The sequence below is a fragment of the Falco peregrinus genome, chromosome 4, assembly GCF_023634155.1.
Source record: "Falco peregrinus isolate bFalPer1 chromosome 4, bFalPer1.pri, whole genome shotgun sequence".
Classification (NCBI taxonomy): domain Eukaryota; kingdom Metazoa; phylum Chordata; class Aves; order Falconiformes; family Falconidae; genus Falco; species Falco peregrinus.
The window spans coordinates 106388275-106402599 of NC_073724.1; the positions used below are offsets into that span (position 1 = coordinate 106388275).

A 14325-nucleotide genomic window follows, 5' to 3' on the forward strand; every position below is an offset into this window, starting at 1 on the left:
CAGGTCTATATAATTCACTCTGTGGCCGGTATGAATGTGTTATTCTTTGGAGATGGACTGTAACATACAGGAAGCCTAGATAACCATAAGATTAGGCACCTAATTCTGAGAAAAATAAAGCTTTCTTAGATTAATAGCATCCTTAGTATAGAAAATGTTTTTTTGTGTTATGTTAGTTTATCTGCCATCCTGTATTGAGCACCTGAAAGATTATGTCCATACTGGTAAATAAAAGAAGTTTGTGACTTCCAGCAAGAAGGAAAAGGCTCTTTCTCCACCTGCAGATGTGCAATTGCAGAATGAGTAGAAACAGGTGAAGAAGAAAAATTCTGCCAGGGAGGCATGTGGGCTACCTGAGTCTGACTCATGGATCAGAACCAGTGCCATTCAGAGGAAGTGGTAGATGACCCTGGCCATGGGGACTCAGGTGGTGTTCTCCCCAGTTCTGCTTGTGAAGGGAATGGGACACAAATGGATGCATATGACCATGGAACCAGGTCACAACACTTAGTTGCAGAGCTGGGCTGCTGCAGACATGACTTTGGCTGTCATGGCTGTTACACCTTGTTTAAGAGAGATTGACAAGCCAGGGGCAGACAACATCATCCATTTGACAAAATGTAAAAAGAGTATCTGCCGACAGGCTTGCTACTGGCAAGCAGAGCTTTAAACTAGGTTTGTTCAGGTCATGATGACCAAAGTCCAAAGAGAAATGGAGGGACAGAAGGTCAGAAGAGAGCACCTAGAGTATACCATGATGGGAAAGGCATTCATTTAAATATGTCAAAGAGCAAGCCAGTTCTCTTGTTAACAATAATAATAAAAAAAGCATGTTAATGTTACAGGAATTGTTTCACTCTTTATGGTTTTATGGTGCCTTCATGAATACCAGCTAGATTCAATGAAGATATTTTGAGAGTAGTTAAATGGGACAGAAAAGCAGAATCAATTATTATCAAAGAAGCTGAGATAAATATCTAGGATTAAAAGAAAAAGGAGTATTGCAAGGAACCATCCTTCTGCAATTCCTTTCAGATAATAAAAATAACGGACTTGCTAACTGGGAGAAGTGAGAGGGATTCCCATCACTCTGAGACAAAACAGGTGGAGACAAGCATGCAACTGTGTTTGAGAGAAATCTATCTGGGAAAATTAAATTGCCCTATATCCTCTACTCTGCCACAGAAAATACTAGTCTGATTTAGATTATATTCGAGACTATAAAATTTGTCTGAAACAGGTTATTAAAGCAAGTAATGCTGCTGCAAAATCTGAACCATCAGAAGTGCAGAGTATCACTGGTTCGGTTCAAAATCAAATAAAATTACAAAGGACAAAATATAGGAGAAATACTCCCAGCAACTTCAGTTGAAATGAATTGGAATCCACTTATTTGAAGTTATGAGTATTCACAGTTCAACATTTTAATTGGTATATAAAATCAATAATTAAATAATTTTATATTATTTCATTTAAAAATTGGTAAGTATAGTCTGTGGGCTCTTCAATCTGAAGCCCAAAGGATTATTTTACATCTGTGATGCTTTTAAGCACTTTGAAGATGCGGTGGGTTGACCTTGCCTGGCTGTCAGGTGCTCACCAAAGCCACTGTTTCATTCCTCCTCAGCAGGATGGTGGTGGGAGAAAATATAGCAAAAGGCTTGTAGGTCGAGTTAAGGACATGGAGATGACTCAGCAATTACTGTCACAGGAAAAACAAACTTGGCCTGGGAAATTAATTTAATTTAGTACCAATCAAATCAGAGCAGGATAATGAGAAATAAAACTAAATCTTAAAACACTGTGCCCCCATCCCTCCTTTCTTCCTGGGCTCATTTGCATTCCCAACTTTTCTGTCTCTTCCACCTGAGTGGTACAAGGGGATGGGGAATGAGGGTTGCGGTCAGTTCGTGACATGTTGTCTCTGCCACTCCTTCCTCCTCATTCTCTTCTCCTGCTCCAGTGTGGGGTCCCAGTCATAGGAGACAGTCCTCCACACAAAGTTTAAAATGTGGGTTTCAATTAGGTATGCACAATCACCCACAAGAGGTCCTAAAACGTGAACTGTAAGTCTACAGGCTTGCCTTCCACTTGCCATTACTGGCATGGTGGACACAGAAGAATCAAGATGCTGTACTAGTATGCAGAGAGACTGTAACTATCCTTTATCCTTGCGTGATATGTGTGAGAAAGCGTATTCATTTGTCCATGAAAATACCAAAAAACCACATTCTCTAACCTTACTGAGACTTACCTGTGTCATACAATAGTCTCTGTGAGGCTTTATGAATCTGTATGTGTAAAAGAACACCGAGTTCCTGATGCAAGATATTATTAATTATAGACAGTATTCTATATAGAAATTAGCATTAAGCAAACTCACTGCTAGCCATACTGATTATCATTGGCAGTCATATTGAAAGAGTCTTGGATAACTTGGCAGTTACTGAATGGCTTTTTTCACAAAATGTTTACTATATTATTGGAGAATGTTTCATTTAACCAGTCAACTGATCATACATAGCTACTAGTTACAGGCTGTAGTCATTTGCAGGCATAGCCATTTGACAGGGTTTGATGGGATCACACAGCGCTAACAGAAGGCTTCAAATGTTACACTCTCTAAGGAGTGCCTGTAATGACTAAGTCTGCTGTGCAAAGAAAGGAGGGAGACAAAGCAATGGCCCTGAGTTCTCATTTCACCTTCCTAGGGTGGTTACTGGCAGTAAGACATATTAGTTGCAAGTATAATCCTGCACAGAACAAGATAGCTCTTACTGCTTATCTAAGTGTAAAAATACATACACAGGCCTGTCTGTTTCAGTCTGTAAAAAAATCTATTTATCACATATGATAAATGTTATTTTGACTAAGACACTTTATGTATGGTTCTATTAAAAATTATAATAAAGGATGAAATTGGTTCATAGGAATTCATGAAAGAACAGAAATATGGTCCCAAGAATAAGAGACAAGTACATCAAAGCCAAAAGCCTGCTTTGCAAGAAGGTGACTGGGGAGAGATCTAAATTACAGACCCTTCTCATCCATCTGCAACCTAAAGCAAACCTCCACATATTCTGACTGCTCTTCTCATTGGTTATAGGTTAGACTGGGAGATTAAACCACCTGAACACAGGCCAGTACGCAGGCAAAAATACAGTGTTTATCAGACCAGAAGAAAGGAGCATGACTGCAACCAAATGGTGAGACCTCTTGCTGAGTGTGAGGAAACATGGGTTGCAGCTGTACAGAAAATCTCTACCTGGTGTAAAATAGACAGGACGAGCTATGTCGACTCCGGCAGCTGCACTGTCAGCTGAGTTCTTTTCTATTTTAACTGCACTGTTCGGCAGAGAGAACAAAGCAAGAGACGGAAGGCTATTCATGACTATATTCAACCTAAGGGATGATGTATCAAAGGCTCGTTGTGAGAGCAGGTAAGGCAGAACCAAAGAGCCACAGTGAAATCTAGAAATACGACCTCTAAAAATTTACCTAGCTCTACTTACATAAAGCAACTTAGGACAAAATATAGAAAAAAAGGTTGTCATGTTTCTGAAAAGATCACATTTATTCAAGTCTAATATTTCCTTGAAAACAAAACGGCTTTTACCCATATGCACGCAGCATTAATCCTCTCTGAATTACACTACAGAATATCGTAAGATGAAATTTCTATTAATTGAATTCTAGTAATTGCCAATATTAAAATAATACAGCTAGTGATATTCAGCTTTTAAATTAGAATTTAAGTTCTCTGCTGGAAAACAGAAAAGCTGTGAATATAATCAATATTTGCAAGGTTACTGAAAAAAAGTCCATTTCTTTTTAGTGGTGTTTTAGGTTTAGCCAGACATCAGCAATGCAGTAGGTTACAGAAGAAATCTCTGCATGACTGCAAATTGCTGCAGTGTGCTGCAGCAAATTTCTGCTACAGCAAAGTGTTGCTGCATCAATACAAACTACCATTTCTATACATCAAATGTAAATAAAATTAATAGCAAGTCTATATAAAAATCTACATTTCTATTATCCAATTCTATCTTGTGTAGTGAAACAATGTAATAAAATATTATCAGATTTCTTTTAACAGAATTACATTAGTTTAACTCTGTGGTTAATAGAATAGATCATAGTGCTACCTGTTTCAATATTTAGGTAAAAAAATTTTGAACTGATAAAAGATTGTTAATTAGAATTTATTTAAAGTCAATGTATATCCGAATGATTATTTTAAATCTCTGAGCCCAAACATATGACTAAAGTCAAAATTGCTATCAGTTGGTTTAGACAAGTAACTTCCAAGTATGTATGTTTCAGAGAAAAACTACTTCCCCTAATTCTGTGTTCAGTGGTGAGGAAGATACAGTTCTGTGTATATCTGCACAAGGAGAAAGATGCTAGTAAAAATACAGACAGAGGAATGACAACAGCTAGTAGATGAGAAACTACATGGGACAGTAGACATGAATTGTAAGAGAATATACCACATACTTAGCACAGAATCAGTGAAGTAGAAGACACCGTATTAAATTTCACCTTTCTGGTGTTAGTGACACGGCGACTGAGCTGGTAGCAATTTATTTCTCACTACCTTATTCATTCAGCTTTTCTCTGCTTTAGCTTGACAATGGATTTATGAGAAACACTTCTGTTAGAAGGCAATCATTCCATTTCAGATTGTGAACCATGGCATGGGATCACCTATGGATCTAAGACAGCTGCCAAACTGTTACGAAATGGGATTCATAGCTCAGAAATAAGAAAGTAGGATTCATGGTTGGTAGAAAGACAATTTAAGAAAAATCTCCCATTTCAGTTACCTAAATTGCCTAAAGCTTAAAGAAGTACCAAAACTATTACTGGAAGGATAAGGAAATCTCTCATATGACAAAGAAGCATCTCACAAACCTGTAACTACAACAGTCTCATATTTTCAAGTTTATAATCCGTAGTTCATAGGTTATAATCAATGCTATGATGAACCAGTTCAGTAGAGTGTGAGTCTGCATGTAACTGCATTCATTACCTATTTCCTTTCACAAAGGAACTATGAATCTATTCTGATTGCATGGAGGTTAACTAAGGACTTATTTTCAAATACTAACATTTTTAACAACTGCAGCTCTTAACAAGTTATGTGAGCGTACCTGAAATAAATAAAATAATCAGCAGTCTACAGTGCATCTGACAGAAACAAAAGTGTTTAAAGTTAATGTTTACATAAAAGATATTAAGATAAAATCAGAGAGGTACATTGAGTCCTGCTGCAATTTTTGTCTTTGGAATAGAGGAGTTCTCAAGCTCAGTGTATTACCCATGCACCCTCATCCTACTGATTTGTCTTTATATAGCTTTACAGTTTTGTGTGCTACTAATAAAACAAATAAATCCATAGCTGTATTGTCAAGTTAAGTGAACAGATGTATTTAAACAGATTTACCAGTACTATATTTGATATTCAACAAAGCCAATTTTTTTTTTTTTTAACAGAGCAAAGGTCTATACCAACAAATTTCTGCATGAAGCCCTTGTTAGGCGAATGTGAGCAAACAAATAGATACCTTTTTTAAAACTGTAATTCTAAGTCTTGAAATTATAGGGAATTCCAATTATAGGGAACTTCCATTTGATTTTGCCAAGAAAGGTTGGACCAGACAGTCCTTGAGGTTCCTTCCAATCTGGTATTCTATGCTTCGATTTTTTTGTTGGTTTTTTTTTTTTCCCCCCACGTAATTTGTACTTATATAAGACACTATGCTAGGGCTGTGCAGAAAATTAAAGAAAGCCTTAATATAAAGACCAGTTCACTTCACAGCTCTGATATAAAATTCTTAATTTCATGTTATCTGATGCAATTTACCAATCCAATAAACTATGCTGATCACTAATTAAAGATTTATGTTTAATTGCATTTATACAGTTATCGTGTGCTCTCACCCAGACTTAACTAAAAAGCAATGGGAAAAAAATGAAATACAGAATTTAAGCTTTGCCTCAAAGTCCTGAACTTGCTCCATATTTGAGCTAAAAGGTATTAGAATGCCCAGCAAACCTGAATAAACAAAAGGTGGACTTTAACTTGCCTGTGAGCATTACCAAATTTTAACTCAAGCTGAGATACAGCCACTTCTCAGTCAAACTCCTCCCTGGACTCTAGGCCTTAATGGTTCAATTCAGTTGTTATACATAATGCCATTTGAGAGTCTGTATGTTATCCAAGAAAATGTTAAGGATAGGCAGATATTACACAGGACCTACAGATCCATGCTTTTCCTGGATCAGGGTACACAAGCTGTGGGAACCAGTTATTTAAACACTGGCTTCTAGTGCCATTTTGCCCCTGCCTTCCAGTTGCTAGCCCGACAAGAAAAATTATTCACTTGGGTCCTGTATCATATGTGGCAACTGCTAGTAGGTATATTAAATACACTAGGGCATTTCCATATGATGCAAGATACCAATTTTTAGGCAACTGAATTGACACCTAAGGGAAGTGGTAAAGTATTGACTATGAAAATCTTTGTCCAACAAACCAAACACCATATTGATGATGAAGCCATTCAGAGTTCAAATCACTTCATCTTTTCCCTTCTTAAATTGACAAAATAGAAATTATGAGGAGAATAATAGAGACACTCAGTATTTTCTGGCTACACAAATGGTGAGAAGAATAGCTTCCCAGCTGTGCCTTTAATAGTACCCGTCATAATGGGCGACCCACGTCACTTACCCAAGTCTGAGGTTTATACATACAACTCTAAAACAAGGAGGTGAAATTTTTTTTATTATTGCCTATTACTCCAGCACTAAAAGAATTGCATTCTCACATATTAAACATATATTCAAATCTGGCACTAGACTGCAATTAAATGAGAGTTGAGAATTTTAGACTATAATATAGCCATCTGCCGTATCTTACGGCTAAAGCAATAATGAAAATATTTAAATTTTTAAACTAAGATCTACATAACCCCTGGAACATACTTTTCATTATGTTGAGAATTTCATTATGACATGCCTAAGTAGTTATATGCTATTCTCCAGTAAGAAGACTTTTTTTTCTTTTTTTTTCCCCAAAAGAAAATTTCACATTTTAATAGTAAAGATAGAATTCTGATTACTGGGGAATTTCTTCAGAATTTCTCCTTCAGAAAAAGCATAAAATGTTACTCATATTCTAGCTGTCAAACTACTGTATTAGAATTTGATGACCAAAACTAAAACCATAACTTGCAGTGAACAGCAGCTGTAAGAACTATACCATTAATGGGAGTTAGATCAACAGTATAAATAGAACTAGTGATACTACTTATATACATAGATACTATTCAATATGAACTGAATTATATTGCTGCAAACTTTCTGAATAATTCTTTGTTTATTTAAATCCTAAACAAATATACTTGTAACTAAATACAACTGTTATTATATTAATATATTCTACAGATAAAAGCAACATATTCCAAACCCCCCTCCATTTACTCTGACTTTCTTAAGGAAATTCATATCTGTGAACAGGTGGTTGGGTTCTCTAGCTTATATTGGATGCAGAAAAGATTCAGAGGTCAATGAAAAATGAAACTTTACCTGGGAACTGATTATACGTTGTGATGAACGAGCAATATTAGCAGGCAGGCCAAAAAAGTCAGGTTTATCATCCTCTGGAAGGCTTTCAATAATATTACGATAATCCTGCATTAAAAGCAAAGAATAAATGTAATTGAGGGAACTTTTTTTTCAGCTCAAGAAATTAACAGTGTATGCTGAAAAGAATTTCATTAAGTGCACTGCATAACACAAAGATTAAAGCAAGTATATAACACATGACATATCTTGGTAATCTTATTTATAAATTTCTCAATTTTATTTAATAAAAAACTATCTTCTTTTATACAGAGTTTCCACTCTAAAAAAGCAAAAAGTAATTCTCATTACAGTGATGCTATCAACTGAAAAGAAAAATATGCTGACTGACTCTGAAAAGTATTTACAATACTTCTGTTGAAAACTTAAAAGTAAGATCAATATAACAATATAAAAAAAGATTCTGACATTTGGAATTCAAATAATAGAGTATAATACATATTTATAAAATGAAGAGCATTCACTTCTATTTAAATCTATGAATATATTACCACTCAAAGAAAGGGAAATAATTCAGGTAAAAATAGGTTTGTGTGATCACGGGAGATGCAGAATAGCATCAATAGTTGTTATAGTGTAATAGTCACTAGTGATGTCACTCTTGTACAAAACAGAAAGAGGCCTTGCAGACTAAGGTAGACTAATGGTGCTGAATGTCTCTTTTATGTGGCTTTGAAGACAAAAATATTTATTTGAAAGTATGGCTCTTCCCTATTGCATTGTATCATGTGCCTTTTGTCCTTGGCTTGCAGGAGCATGTCCTAGGTGTGCACAATTTACTTTGACAGGGAATCTCACTTCAGAGATAACAATAGTAGCAGACTTCTACACCAAACACCAAGGGAACACTATTTAGTAAGAGATATTATTCCAATTAACTTTGGTAATAAAAACTTAGCTTTATTATTAGTGTTCTACTAATCAAAACTAGTTGCAGAAAATTATTTAAGACATAAAAGTACAAACTCTCACATAAATAATCATATAACTAAAGGAAATATATTAAATGCATTGCAGGCAAGAAGAAAGGTTCATCTATTTGACCGTATTATCTACAAGAATAGAGACCAACTTGATTCGTTTATTCCTTCTCTCTTTATGGTATTAACTCAGCACAACTATAGAAAACAATTGTCATATTTAAAGTAAAAAAATAAAGCACCCCCAAACCTAAACACTCAGAATCCAGGTAGAGAATGCCAAACAACAGCAATTTATTTTAACTGGTATAATTCCATTTACACCAACTCGTATTGAAGATCTAGCATGGAGGCCTACATTAAAATGCAAATGAATCGTAATAGTAACAACTGTATGTGAAAGGATAGGGAGAAATCAGTTCTTTAGACTGTCGAATTCTCTCTTGTTTACACTAGAGGAATACTAAAGGAGAATCAGAATGCATATTCATCTCGAAATAAAATGTCATCCACCCTTCAGGGCATGTTAGCAGATTCTGTCAGAATGTTGATATATTTTGCAAATAAGGAGATATATTTAGATTTTCCCATATAATCTGGAAGTTATAAGAATGCTTAGTAGTCTGTACAAAAGTGCTATTATGTTAACATATTAAGTTATATATAAATGTAATGATATCTGTCTTTGCCATAAATTGACCCTATTTCTTTTACTCAGCTCTTCATAACTATGCTGCTCTGCACCGTAGTCCAATCAGGTATCATAAAATAGGAGACTGATTGAACAGACTAGCAGAACAGCTCTGGCAACTTAAAAATTAGTGCTCCACACAAAAGAAGTCTTAAATAAATGGAGGCATCCTTTGGATTGTAACGCTGGTTTTCTTTGTGGGAATACTTTCAAGAATAATCCCTGTAAATACCTTATTTTGGTTTTTCTATATTAGGTGATAGAAGATGTATACCTACCAAAATACTGCAGGAATTCGGTAAGGAGATTGCATACGGGAAACTAGTCATCTTCTTGCCTCTAGCATTTAAACTGCCAATGACTCGTGAATTGAAAAGCTGCTCCAAGTAGGACCGAAGAACCCTCATATCGAAGTAATTATCTACACGGCCTCCATAAATTGCATTTTCAAACAAACCATGCACAAATTCCCACTGAAAATCTTTGGAACCTATAAATTAATTAATTAATATTAGTTTTGCATCAATGCATAGCATTGCATCATAAGCATTTCTTCTTGTCATTGCAGTTCTTCAATGAAAAATATAAAGACATTAAATAATTAAATTCAAATTGTTTTTCTTCTATAGTACCAAATAGTAAGAGTTGAAGAAACTTCAACAGGTTTGTAAATACATGTCATTGATAAAACAAATGCTTACTGTATTTCAAAATGAGTTATTAGAAATATTAATTAGGTCTTGAAGTGCTTTTTATTGGAGATAAACCAATTGGTTATATGCATTTCAGAACTGATGCTATTAGCATTTTGTGTTCCTCTGTCATAAATAAAAACAATTTCCCTTGTTCAAAATTTTGTACACTATTTTGTGTCAAAGTACCATCTGATCTCATAAAAAACTGATTGACTGAACCAAAATGAGGTCATGCTCAAAATAGATAACATTACTGGAAATGTCATATCTTTCACACACAAAGAGGTCCAGGACAGGTACTCTGTAAATCATTATAAATCACACAACGTAGCACATAAAACTAAGACGTTACTATTAGTTTCCTGGCCAGACTGATGTTGCAATTACATTACTCTGGCTTAATTATATCCCGCAAGTTCAAATTAACTTATTTTCCCTCCCTTCTATCACAGTTTTCCAAAATAACAACATGGGACAATGATCTACTTATACTCCATAGCTTTCACACGCAGGTAAAGCTTGAGCAAAAAGGTATTTCTTAAAGTCCCTTGAAAAAAGGAAGCAGTAATTACTTTGGGGGGGGGGGGCATTTATTGGTGGTAACTATTGTTTCCAAACACCTCAATCATTGCTTTCAAAGAAGAGTTATCTTCACAGCAACAGTTAATGATTAGATTAATGATTATCATTGATGGTTAATGCTCGAACTTCTTTACATGACTGCGTTTCAAGTCTGTATAACTAAGGTGCAATTCCAGAAGTATTAATCATCCATAAATCTAATTTAAGTCAATGATCATACACCATCTCTAAACATCAGTTCCTAACTTTACTTTGAAATTATATAAAATGCAAAGATTTTTTTTAATTATCTATTTCATATTAACTAGCATTAACAGACTACACTACTTAACAGAACAATGAAGTAGGCTCTATCTAACAGTGAGTTTCGTTATGAAGATTTCATTGATATTCAATTAATTTTTAATTCATTTATTCAAAATATGGGGGACAGAAGACTTCATCTTCCAGGCACTTCTGTTCATCTTCCAGGCACTTCTGCATTTCCTGTTTATTACTCTGGACTCAAGCTCAGCAGAACAGTTCTTGGCACAAAGAAACTATTAGTTTATCCAACCTCCCAAAAATGGAATTATGATTCACCCTGTGTTTCTAACTTTGCTTACTGGTGATGAGCCTTGCAGCATCTTCACTGTTACCCAAGTGTTGTAGAAAGATCAAGCTCTTCCTGCAAGTTCTCTACTAATGGTAAAACGGACAGGTCCTATTTGCAAGGTCAGATGGCACAAGGTGGCTTGCATCCATACATCTAAACTCTCTTTTGCCCTGAAATAAGGTAACATCCTACCTGCTGCCTATTGGAGAGTCCCCAGGCTCTGCTATCTGACAAACCATGCCTTGTTGCTGCCTACAAAAATACCAGTCTGTATAAGCAAATATAGGAAAAAAATAACCTGATCATGGAATAGTTTTTGAGTCTGTGTTCAGCCCTTACTCATTTACTAAAACAGCCATATCCCTCAGAGTCTGGATCTACATCCAGAAAAGTCTAATAAGCCTAAATGCAGCTGTTTGAGGGTCAGACTATTTCCCATACTGAAGTAATTACCTACCTACCTCGTCATATGTTTATATTTGTGAAAATGTTCCAATGAAGATTCAAATGCAAAATGTTCAAAGCAGCCTTTAAACAGAATGGCCCCACAGTCCAAACTCAAAACAAAACAATCAGGCAAGGAAACCAGTTTATAAAAATTACTGTGACTCTTTTTAATATTCTAAGAATTTTAAAGGAGAGACATTCAGAGGGGTAACATTACAGAGGTGAGAAATCTTTCCTTAAGAAGTGGCTTACCCTCAAAGAGTCTATCAATAATGTCAAAACCAGCACGGAGATCAGACAAAGAAAATTCATAAAACTTGGTCCAACCCTACCATTAAAAGAAATCCAAAGAATTTAATTAGTCACATGATGATGATGATGAAGTAAAATACAAATATTATGTAATTACTGAATACTGTAAAATACTTAATAATGAAAGAAGAGACAACCTATGTCCTCTAAAGTGCATCTTTGAAAACATTCAATCGAGGCAGTATAAAAAAAAAAAAATTCAGCTCATTCAGTACGTATAAATTTACATGATTACACAAACTAGAATCCATTCAGTATGAGGAATGTAAACTTAAGATTATATTATTTCCTAACAGTATTCACTTCAACTAAAACTGGCTGACATCTGTGATTAGGTCACGCATTAAATTAAGATTTTATTACTGAGGGCTTTTTTGTATTTCAGTTTCCTTTGGATTTTCATAAATAGGTACGATTCTTCAAGCACAGTCTACATTATACTTTCATTATCTTATTCCTTAATTCATGTCACTTCTCTACTGACTTAAATTATAATAAGAAAAGCAATGACTGCTACTATTACAGCACAAATGCTGACCACCACTTACATATTTTAATCACTCTCAATTTGTACCTCCCTTCTGTTCTTGGTGGCATTATTCTTTATATAGCATTCATGTGTAATGTGTGCGTAATTCTAGCAAAAAACTTTACATGTAAATGGATAAGTATAAATAAATATTGATATTGATATATGATACAGAACTCAGGAAATTCAGATCTCAAAGGTACCTCCTGTTGCTGTATCTTCTTACAGCTGTACCTTGGCATATGCACCATATTATAGGAACAGGTGTATATGATTCATGATGAAAACCGTGTAAATGTTCCAGATAATAGGCACATATCCAGTGAGATGGATACAGTCTCAGGTCAAGACTGCAGCTGCTTCAAAGATCACAATCAAACTATCACCAGTCACCCTGAAGGTCACAAATTGGAAAGATGCCGCAGTCTCCCAACAGTGTATGTTTTTTAGACAGGTTTGTACATGGACTCCAGACAACCTGAAATTCATTATAAAATACAAGAGCTTCTAGTTCAGATTAAACTGCAGTCCAGCAATGCTGGAAACTGGTAATCTTAAGTAAAATATAAAACCATCACTAAGCATGCACAGGAGACAGTCACACTGGAATTATGGAGAAAGCAGTAATCCTAGTTTGCGTCACTTGGAAAGCTGGTGGTAAATGAAATTGAATTTGAAGAAAGCCAAATGAGAGTTCATGTGACAAAGAAGTACTTTCAATATTTTCACCTAGTTTACTTCTTGAACACCATATTCAAAGTCTGTTACTGGAAGAGGCAAACAACCTTATAAACCACAAAGTCAAAACTAGCAAAACACTCTCAAACATTCCAGGCTCTATGAGATCAAGTCTTTCAGATGACAGGTTAATTTCACCCCTAGTCTGAATAAAATAAACAAGACATAGAATAGTTTGTTGGCTGGGGTTTTCTTCTGTTTAATTTAAGCATCTGCAGCCAGAAAGAAATGTTTGCTTTAAAGAAAAATTTATCTAAGAAAAAAACACATTCTCTGAAACCCATTATAATCCTCACAAGAAATGAGTTCCCTCGTTCTTCTCTCCTTGAACAGGGTTTGTGTGCAGAAAGAGTAGACAAAGTCATCTCCTTCCCACCAAAATGTCTCTTTTCTCATATCTTCCATTCAATCATGTACGTTTCCAGACTATTCTCTCCTGTTCTAAACAAACTGGATTCACAGAATCTTTTCCATGGGACCTCACTCTTGCATCAGTATCAGTTAGGACACAAATCACAACATAATCCCATGTAGGCAGTAGCAGTTTTCAGAGGGACAGAATTTAGGGCACCAAGATCTTATTTTGCAATTAATTCAGAGACAATAATGAAAGCAGGCGCTAGAAGTATACAAATTTTCTCACCTCTGAACATGACCCAACACACACCTGACGAAAAATACTTCCAAATATAAAACCTAAGAAATGGGGTAAATTTTAAAAAAGGTAGCAAAAAATTTATTACCTGAGGAATATAATTTCTTCTTTCTTGGCATATAGCGTGAAACCATGCTAAACAAAAGAGAGAATGTGCTCGAGACAAGTTTCCCTTTTTATTAATTTGCTCTGGTGTCCAGGATTCATAGGTTCGCAAGAGATTCTTTTTGAGGCCTGGAGGTGCCTGCATTGGAAAGAAAAAACACTGTTCTAAACAGAAAACTCAATACTTTTACGTACAGCTTTCTTAAATTCTAACTTACAATTTTTAAGTTAATGATATGACAAACAGTACTTCATAGAATTTAAGGAGAAAAAAAATCTGCTTGTAATAAATGGCCTAACAACAGAATGATATTATACTGAAAATAACTTAAACATACTGAAGGAAATTGTAACCAGGACTAACTGACAGGACTAACTACAGAAGAAGAACTTAGTAAAAGAACAT

The 14325-nt window shown here is 35.1% G+C and overlaps 1 protein-coding gene across 1 annotated transcript in view; it reads right to left on the reverse strand.

Moving 5' to 3' along the window:
* Window positions 1-14325, reverse strand: part of DYNC2H1 (dynein cytoplasmic 2 heavy chain 1) — a 177952-nt gene that overhangs the window by 55165 nt on the left and 108462 nt on the right. Inside the window, 4 exon segments of the mRNA XM_027777052.2 lie at window positions 7594-7698; window positions 9540-9751; window positions 11833-11908; window positions 13903-14058. Of these exon segments, the coding sequence (XP_027632853.2) occupies window positions 7594-7698; window positions 9540-9751; window positions 11833-11908; window positions 13903-14058 (549 nt within the window).